At 43.9% G+C, this 10602-nt stretch overlaps 1 protein-coding gene across 1 annotated transcript; it reads left to right on the top strand.

Annotated features, from left to right (window-relative positions):
- The first annotated feature begins 4901 nt into the window (after positions 1-4901).
- en2a (engrailed homeobox 2a) lies at positions 4902-7411 on the top strand. The gene is made up of 2 exons (XM_056584682.1): positions 4902-5385; positions 6947-7411. Exons 1-2 carry the CDS (start codon positions 4902-4904, stop codon positions 7282-7284), a joined length of 822 nt encoding a protein of 273 aa, XP_056440657.1. The 3' UTR covers positions 7285-7411.
- The last annotated feature ends 3191 nt before the right edge of the window (positions 7412-10602 follow it).

The raw sequence follows: 10602 nt of genomic DNA, 5'->3' as shown, positions 1-10602 counted from the left end.
GATACATTAGTATTAAACTTATTAATAATATGGTTGTTTATTACTTTAAAGTATATATATAATAATAGTTACTTTTTTTCACTCTCAGTTGGGTTTAAAGAAATTATGCTGAAATTACTTCCTGTCCAAACAAGAAAATGCCTATAATTCTGCCTTTATCATTACATGTTAAATTATACCTTATTACAATAACGATTATTTAAAGAAAACAAGGTTTTAAATATTCAGAAGGGGGTTGCTCATTTTTTCAAAAAACCCTACATGTAGAATTACAGTAGAATCCTGATGTGTTTACTTTCCCTCTCCAGCATGTTACAGTATGTTGATCCTGTTGACAAAGGCCTCGGATAGCTTCCCATTAGGATAAGTTTTGTCGCTATGGGAGGGGGATTTAGCAGGGTCTTTCAGCTCCTTCGGGGGGCTGTTTGGTTGTTTGTGCTAAATTCGATGATCTGACTGTGTGGAGATATTCAACCCCGATCCCTTAAGAACAATCGCGCTTCAAACGAGCCTTGTCTCCGGCACAGTGATCAGACGGATTAACTCCTACTATTAAAACCTGCAAGAGGCTTTCTAAAGGACCTGCCGGGCCCGCTTCTCAACACGAGGGCTGCTCTCCGAACAAAAGACGACGTCGATAGAGAGCCTCGATACTCCCAGCCCCTACAGATCAATCAGATCGATAAGAGCCAGGGCGACTAACACCATGATAGAGTTGCCCCAGCTTCAGTTAATTGGAAAGTGATACAAGCTATACGCAGCACGCAATTAGGCCTCGTTATTTGTGATCAAGGTCTGCTCGGTCGGACTCTAAAGCCAGGTTCAGGATTTAGTCCACGGACACACAAAACCAAAGAGCTCGGGCTACAACCCCATAAGATGTGGTGGAGACGTGTTTTCACGGGCCGGGAGGAAGGGATGAAAAGCTGACGGAGAGCCGATATGTCAGCAGACAATTCATCGGGAAAAGGGGAGAGAGGAGAGGGGTGAAGGAGCGGGGAGAAAAGAGAGGACAGAGGGAGGAGAGGGGAGCAGAGAGAGAGGGAGGTGCAACGCAGGGAGGGGAGAGGAGTAAATGCGAGAGGAGGGAGGGGAGAAGAGAGAGGGAGAGGGCGGAGGAGAGAGGAGAGGGGGGGGGGGGGGAGGCCCTTGGATCGGAGCTCTGCACAGATCACGGCGTCCATTCACAAATCCGGCTCCGCGCGTCACCCTCTGTAGTGGCGGTTCATCTCGTGCAGCTACGGGGTCCCAGTGACGTCGACAGTCAGATGGAACTGGGTGAGGAACCCAAGGACACACGCATGCGCAGTCGCTTGCTGAGGCCTATAGTGCTGGTTGGTATAGAGCTCTAAACAGGAAACCAAGCGTGAGCGATGCATGGTTAGAATACACCTCTGCATTGAAAACCACTGGAGGAGTTTTAATGCGTTTATGAGTTTTTTTCAGCTTTAGTGACATCGCACACCTAAGCCACGTTGCTCATAGTAGTCATGTAGGCCTACACATTATAGCCTACTATTCATTGTTTTACACACGTTGATGGGCCGTACCTGCATCTCGTGAAATGTTGTTTTATTTGACCATCCTTTGAGTAACAATCATGGCCTGTTAGTTTTTAGCCTACTAGTCCCACCATGATATTATAAAACGCATGAAAAATAAAAAAAAATAGACTAAGGGTTGAAGAGGGAATGATTTGATCAGTAAATGTGATTAATATAGGCCGAACCAGTTTTTTGACCTTAGTAATTAATTGTAAATTATAAACGCTAGCCTACAGATTGCGTTGCATGCGGGCGGGTTTAGTTTAGGGTAGGCCTATGTTCGATTCTATAGCCTAATATATAATCATGGCCAAATTGAATTATTAACAAAAAAACTATTTTGGTATATGTTCAAGCCTATATCACATTTTAAGCAATCGATTACAATGAAAAAAAACTATATTTTTTAATATGAAGCTTAAAAATGTTATTTTATGTCTCCATGTCTGAGAAGTGGTTATATATTTCTTCCATGAATCCAAACAGGCCTACGGAACGTCTTACGCATTGTTAGTCATCTTAAAAAGATATAGCCCATTCAAACCCATGTATTATATTACATTCAGCCACACAGCCCGGCTACACACAACTCTGCCTACATATTTCCTACCTCATATATTTAATGATCAGTCAAGAAATGCTCAATGTAAGAGCAAACTAAAGATCTGAGGCCGTGTGTGTGCAGGTCGAGGCGTGGTGATCGGCAGTAGGTTGACCTTCATTAACCCTCCTATACCTCCGATCATACCTATCGATCTGCTACACTAAATACTCTCCAGCTGAACCACTCCAGGCCCATGGCGAATGAATAACCCTGCTACAACAGCAAGCTATCTGGACTAAACCTACCGCAAAAAAACGATTTACTATGGCAAATAACTTAGACCTAGTGCTTTCTATATAAATGGTTCTCTAATAAAATAGCTCCTTAATAGTGGCATTATATGGTTTTACTCTCTCGTGAGCTATTACTCAACTAAATACAAATAAAACTAAAACTATAATAATTCAAGTTTATGTTGATTCTATCCCGACTAAAATATAATTTCAAAAGTAAACCATGTCTTATTGTAGATCCTAATCTGGTAGATCGTCCGCCTAATGACGGGTCTGCCTGCGTAAGGCCTAACCAAGTGCGCAGACCCAGTGAGATGTAAACACGGTGTGGACGCAGGTGTCATGGTATACTGTCCTTATAACACATCCATGTCTGTGCGTCTTGGAGTATAATTCACCTGCTCTCCTGCGTCTGACAGCGCGAGGCGGCGGGGGGGTCAGGGGTCATGCTCAAGCAGTAGCAGGCATTGTCTGTCGGCGAACATAATCTGGGTTTCTCCCACACAAGTGAGAAACAATCGCAGCATGAGAACGGCACGTCTTATGACACCTTTCACTCTCCCTGGGACGGCAGGGCGGTTTGTGTGGAAGTTATAGTTTAGTAGATGACTGGAGCCTCTAAACCGTGGCGTTGGGTCGGGGGTAAGTGCCGAAGGACCATGACCCTGCTAGTCCTGGGACTACGCAAAGACAAAGGCAACCCCTAGCTGAATTGTCAAAAACATATCGGCCACTCACTAAAGCCACATAATAGTGGGGCTTTGGTGAGGAAAATATACATAAAAGGAAAAGAAAATCAAAAAATTAAAGTAAAGCTTTAGTAGGACAAATAGATGACCGGCGTATAAACTACCCACAATACATAAGCTAGTACAATAGCCAAAGCTTAAGTTATTTTCAAGATCTAAAAGAAAGAAGAAAGGGGAAGGCTAAAATTATAACAAGAAAACGTGATAAGGAAATATGAATGGTGATTCCTAAATTATACTTAATATAAGGTGATGAATTAAATATCAATCATAAATGTTTGTCAATCATAAAATTCCAGACCTTCGGGAGAAAAGTGGGTCTAATAGAAACGAATCTAAAATAAAATGATGAAACCCTTATCTTTCTTCTTCACTTACTTGTACTGAGCCGGCCCGCCGCGACGCCCCTTTACGCACGGCCAAAAGAGCGCGCGCTTCCCGTGAAACCCGACCACTGTTGCTTTCTAGGGAGAGACGACCGCGAACCAAGTGTTGGTCAGCAAAAGTTACTCAAAGTTTTGTGTTTGGCGCGACTCGCTACCCTTCGCACCGCGCTCCAAACAAACTGTTTGCATCACTGATTTCCTTTAAAGGGATATGGACCCAATTCTGCCTCGGCCGAAGCCGTCACGGGACGCTGGACGGCCGGGGCCTTTGCATTCAAATGAGCTCCAGCAAGCCTGCTTAACTCTGCTTAATTGGTTTTTCTTTTTAGTTTGTGGCATTGTTTTCCCTTGATCCCCTGGAAGCGTAATATAAGATGCCCGTCTCTATTGCAACGAGGGAAGCCTAGGGTAGAGTTTGGGAGAAGTTGGGTGTCAGTGGAGGTGGAGGTCGGCCCACTGCTTCATTTGAACTGGGTGGGAACCCCTCTAAAACCCTCACGGTAACGTTGAAATTAGTTTTAAACACGTTAAAACCAAATACATCATCAACCGAGTCAAATACATTTACATTTAAATACTCACATATATGCCTAGGCACGTTTCAAACAATAAGGAAACATTGTGTGTATATATCTGCAGATTGTATTCCATTAATTTCAATTCACTACAGGCATTAATGTTATGTCTTTCCCATATTATTTGGACTTCAATATATTTACTATATCGTCTTTCGTTCGTTTTTCTGTGGGTAAATTAAATCCCTCCAAAAATTATAATAGGTGGATAACTAACAAAAACGCGCAAATTAAAAAAAGCTTTTACTTTTCAGTGGAATTCATACGTCTCTCCTCGGCGTGGTGATGCTGGGATATCTAGTGTCACAGTCACGTGCTTAGCATTCGGCCACCCGATTGGCCAAAGGCACGTGTCTAGGATAACGGTCCTCGACGTCACTCGGGGGCTCGTATTGAAAATAAGAAGAAAAGTCCAGAGTGAGAGTATGTGAGCATCAGTCGAAGCCTCTTTATTTCGCCCCCTAGTTTAGTTAAGGACGCCTGCTGGAGCGCAGTGGTCGGGGACAGCACCCCAGTGGATGCGCAAATGTAAAAAGCTGCAGCGCACCGGTGCCACAAGTAGCTAGTGGAATACAACATAGAGCCTAACTATGTTTTCCTTTGAGGACACTGGCGCGCGGCTTGGCATGGTGTCCTTATTTCCACTCACTCACATCTGAGTTCATTATACCTTTGTTTTTGTTTTTAAAAGCAGACATAGGCCTATTTTTATTTATTTTTTATTTTAAGAAGTACATCTCCCGTTTTTTTTTTGACGAGTTGTATTTGCAGCGAAACGGTTAACGAGGGAACCCTGGAAAGTACCGAGCTATGGAAGAGAATGATCCCAGTAACAGAGAGGCGGCGGCGGGGGAGTCCAACAGAGCCATCCTCCCCCTCCTCCAGGCGCCCGGGAACCCGCAGGTCCCGCACAGAGTCACCAATTTCTTCATCGACAACATCCTAAGACCGGATTTCGGACGGAAGAAAGAAGGGACCCCAATCCGCGAGGAGGGCAGACTGAGATCCAGGGAAAGCCCAAGCCCCGGTGCGCCTCCTCGGACCGAGCAGGATGAGCAGGGGAGTACAGTAGCGCGAGGGAACCAGGGACCCGCCAGCCCGCACACGCTCCCCACCGCCAAGAAGCCCGCCATAGCCCGCGAAGAGTCCCCCAAGAGCCGCGTGGAGAACGCAGACCAGTGCCTAAGCTCAGACTCGGACAGTTCCCAGGCCAGCTCCAACCCGTCGGCCAAGCCGCCCATGCTGTGGCCCGCCTGGGTCTACTGCACCCGCTACTCCGACAGGCCCTCATCAGGTAGGCTGCTCACCCCAGATACCCCACTGACCCACAAAGCCCTGACCGAGTTTCCCGAGGAGTAGAGAGTAGAGCGCACTAGAGGGAACAGAGCTGGGGCGGCAGAGCGATAGCAGGAATACAGAGCAGAACGGTGCCAGGACTAGGCTAATGAATACAGATAAATAAGGCCTACTTATTGTTATGTTCATGCGTGTTAAATATGTGGAATTAACCTCAGCACTGGCTTTGAAAACGTTTGGATAATTTGGTAAATTAGTTTTAACGAATATAGTATTTTTCTGGAAATTGGTTGGATTTTCAATTGGTCAAAAGTTCCCGAATAATTTTGTGCAATAGGCTATACATTCTTGAAAATTGAGTTGATGCAAAGTTTAAAATATTGTGAATACGTATTAACGGAACACAGGCCTATACTATTATCTATCCAAGCATGTTTATGGAAATACATAAACTCCCCAAAAATACACACGGCACTCAAAACGTATCCTTTTAGCATACAATTATCGACGAAAAAAAGGCACACATTTACATTATTTTTGAGGAATAATTACAGCGATCTAAAGAGTTAACCAGTGGAATGAATGCGATACTTGTGGTGGATTTAAAGACAGACGAGTTCAGTTGTGTTGTCAGGCAGCCCAGCGTCCTGGGTGAGATCATTAAACATGCGTAACGATATTCCTGGCTCAGCACTCCTTTCTGAAGCCAGGGCTCCAGAAGTCATGAATTAAGTAAGAAATGAATCAAATAAGTGGGGCCCATACGTGGTAGGCCTATTCTGAGGCTTCTGTGAGTAAAGAACAGGGTGTTCTCATTCATTATGTAACCATAGTAGTAGTAGTAGTAGTCATACGGAGTGGCGTAGAGCAGCTCTACGCTCCTCCTACAGACGTATATCCTCAATAATACAGTCTCTGAAATAAACGGAAGATGGCTTGAACAGTCCTCGATCAAACTCAGTTGTTGTTGTTGTTAGTGCATGGTTTTGCTTTGGAAACGTAAACAAACATGTTAGCTGTGTGTGGATCAGAGCAAGCAAGGCCTTCTCTGATCCACACACAGCCTGTTGACGTAGGTCACTGTGCTCTGGTCTTGTCTGTAAAGACTCTTTGGAGGGACGCCGTCCATCCAGTTCTGGAGGCTCAGTTCATCTCTGTTTTACTGGACCCATGGGTCGCTTTGGGCCACAGCAGTAGGCCTCGTAGTAGTGTGGTTACGACGCTCTTCGACATCATCTCCCTGTGTGTTTACGCACGGCGCGTCGCACCCAGGCAGGAGGCGACCGCCTTGTTCGTTTGAGAGACACAATACGATAGGAAATACGCAATGAATATGATTTCTTAAATGACTTTTATGAGCAAAAAGGCTAATTATATTATCCAAACTAATTTGCCATGGCCGGAACAGGCAAAAAGCCGTGCGATTACCGTATCAGCCTATCGAATAGGCTGACACAATGAAACATACAACGTTATTAACACGGTTTCTGCAAATGGCGATTGGCGGCCCTTTTTTAAAAAACATTCCCTGACTGTTTGTTTGTGTTGGATCCCCCCAGGGCCCAGATCTCGAAAACCAAAGAAGAAAGCAGCCAGCAGCAGCAGCAGCAGCAGCAAGGAAGACAAGCGACCACGGACGGCCTTCACAGCGGAGCAGCTGCAGAGACTCAAGACCGAGTTCCAGACCAACCGCTACCTGACCGAGCAGCGGCGGCAGAGCCTGGCCACAGAGCTTGGCCTCAACGAGTCCCAGATCAAGATCTGGTTCCAGAACAAGAGGGCCAAGATCAAGAAGGCCAGCGGCACCAAGAACACGCTAGCCCTCCACCTGATGGCGCAGGGATTGTACAACCACGCCACCACCACAACTAAGGACGACAAGTCCGACAGCGACTGATTGGACGAGATCTTATGAAGCCTACAATGCAATAATTAATCAAAGGGCCAGTGTAGAGTAGGCCTACATATACCAGCATCAATTGATTGAAAAATATATAAATAGATATTTCTGCAATATCATGTCTATAAACAGAGGGTGTATAAAGAAAGGTGTTCACTATGTCCTACATGCTCACCACGCGTCGTTTTTATACTGTTCCTACTCATCGCTCTTCGTTTCATTGCATCTGAACTGGCACTGGACGCCTCGACCTGTCAGTGAGGTGAACAACTCGCTCGAGTCCAAAGAAGATTTCTGCTGCATCCAGGCAACTGTGAATTTAAATAAATGCTCACCAGATTTTATTTCCATGGTTGTTGATTTCCTCGTTTTTGTTTTGATGTACAAAAAGGACGCAACGAGCAGGTCTTTTACATGTCACGACTTGCAGACAAAATTGGCAGAGTAAGAATTTTGATAAATGTTTTTAATACTCAGAAACTTTATAATCATGTACAGGCCTATCGCATCCGAAGACATGGGCCTACGTTTTTTCTAACATGCCAATTAACTAAAAAGCTTTTAGTTAAAAAGCTTTTAAATCTTTAGAAACAGCTTCTATGTGTTGGTATCATAGCTTCGAAACTAATGTAATTTCTGTTCAAATTGTTTGTTTTTTCTCTGTGTCCTACCAATGCAGCTATTATAATTTTTGAATAGCAATATATATAATTTTGTAGCAAGATGTTTTGGATGCTGAATGCTGCCTGTAGCATATTGACAATGAGGGCGTAAAGAAGTCACCAGAATATCTTCACAAATCTCTCTCTATATATACATTTTATTACACATCCATATATCATAAAAGCTAATTTGTTAGTGTCTGTATTACAAATGTTGAAAATCTCTTATTGTTGTTTAAAGGACTTCCTGTGTATTTATATAGATTATATTGAGAAAAAGATTCTATTGAACGCCCAGCGTTGCTTTAGAGTAGATATCTGGTGTGCTTGTTCCACTGCAATAACTTCTTCTTTTGGGAATGGAAATAGTAAATGGGGCCTTTTGCATGAAAGCTGCAATTTGTTGTACATGGGCAACTAACTGTGTTTATGAGCCTGGTGGAACTCTGTGTGTAGGTTGAGCTATGGTTCAGACTACATCTGGGTGTAGGTTGAGCTATGGTTCAGACTACATCTGGGTGTAGGTTGAGCTATGGTTCAGACTACATCTGGGTGTAGGTTGAGCTATGGTTCAGACTACATCTGGGTGTAGGTTGAGCTATGGTTCAGACTACATCTGGGTGTAGGTTGAGCTATGGTTTGGACCAGATCTGGGTTTAGGTCGAGCTATGGTTCAGACCAGATCTGGGTGTAGGTCAAACTATGTTTTAAGACCAGATCTGGGTGTTGATTCAGACTACATCTGGGTGTAGGTTGAGCTATGGTTCGGACCAAATCTGGGTTTAGGTCGAGCTATGGTTCAGACCAGATCTGGGTGTAGGTTGAGCTATGATTCAGACCAGATCTGGGTGTAGGTTGAGCTATGGTTCAGACCAGATTTGGGTGTAGGTTGAGCTATTGTTCAGACCAGATCTGGGTGTAGGTTGAGCTTCAGTTCAGACCAGATCTAGGTCTAAGGCTCAGATGAGTTTCAAATTGGATCATTACCAAAATGTGAACTTTTGCCTTTCAACGTGTTTTGTTGTGCATCTGCAAAAAGTGTGTGTGAATTAAATTCCACCAAACAGAACACACTTTGCCTTAAAGTTCCCACGAGAGCTTTCTATGAAACAGAACTGTGCCCAATCAGAGAAGCAGAATCCTTCGAATGCAGACTTTTCAAGTTTATTGCCTTTATGAAAACCTGCTGGTACGACATAATGAATTTACCCATCAGCGTATATCTATCTATATGAACATGTTTAAATAAAGTTACAACACAGAGTTGTAGAACACAATGCTATTTTTATTTTATGTTGAAGTATTCTTTGGTATGAATGTACATAGTTTGTATCATGTATTAATTGTGTAATTAACTGCCTCCTGGAAGCAGGAACCGTAAATAAACCTTGAAGATTATACAGAAAAACACACTGGCTTCTTGAAACACCTCAGTGTTAAGGGGGTCGGGGAGAAGATCATTGCAATAGAAATAAAAACATAATTAGATAAATACAATCATTATTTACAACACACACATTATTGTAAAGAAACTATTCTTTATGGACACACAATCCTATTAAGGGGCAGTCTAGTATAAATAAATAAATAAAGGTAATTATATTGTGAATATAGTATTTATACAATATAATTACCATTTATATTTTTTTCAAGTATTTTTTTAATAGTGTGAAATCAGGGACAACAATATCTGACCTGCATCTCTATGCAGACATTAGAGCCTCCCCCTGATCTCATACTACATACATCAGTACCAGAGAGCCTATGAAACAGAGCCAGAGGGACAGAGAGAAAGACAGAGAGGAAGAGACGGAGAGACAAAAAGAGACGGAGAGAAAAACTGAGAGGAAGTCAGAGAGAGAAACAGAGAGACAGAGATTGAGGGAGCTAGAGAGAGCAAGAGCGAGAGAGAGCGAGAGAGAGTAATGAAGGTCAAAGCCCATCATGGCTGCAGGTGCCTCCCCCCTGTTCCTACCCCGCCCCTCAGTAACCCATTCTCCACAGCACTCTGTCACACACACACACACACACACACACACACACACACACACACACACACACACACACACACACACACACACACACACACACACACACACACACACACAAGCACCATACTTGCATACATTTAATCTTAGCAGGGATGCACTTGCTCATGCACGCACACACAAACACACACACACACACACACACACACACACACACACACACGCAAACACACACACGTAAACACACAAACACACAAATACACTAACACACCAGTGTGGTTGGTTCACAGTATCATTAGAATGTCTCTGTAAAGTTCGGCTGTGCCCAACTGTGAGGGGACAACAATGGCTAAATTAAAAACACCACTCTTTGTTTTCCCTGTCTGGGAGATCTGTGTTAGCAGAGCTAAGAACCATATCATTAAAATACTGCGTATACACCCCAGTATCAATCAGTTGGAACCACTTCCTGCTATAGGTCCAGCCCTGATTGGGCATCTCTGTTCAGGCAGAGAGTACCTCATGGCAGATGGCAGAGAGCAGAGAGTATCCCTGTCTTCCTCCCTCCCTCACCGGTCCCCTACTGCAGATAAGATCATGTTAATGTGTCTGTGGGACCCAACCACAACAAAACCCCTTTAGCAGGCCGTTATCGCTGATCCACC

The sequence above is a fragment of the Gadus chalcogrammus genome, chromosome 23 (genome assembly GCF_026213295.1).
Source record: "Gadus chalcogrammus isolate NIFS_2021 chromosome 23, NIFS_Gcha_1.0, whole genome shotgun sequence".
In the NCBI taxonomy this organism is placed as follows: Eukaryota; Metazoa; Chordata; class Actinopteri; order Gadiformes; family Gadidae; genus Gadus; species Gadus chalcogrammus.
This window is presented reverse-complemented; position numbering and strand designations above follow the sequence as displayed.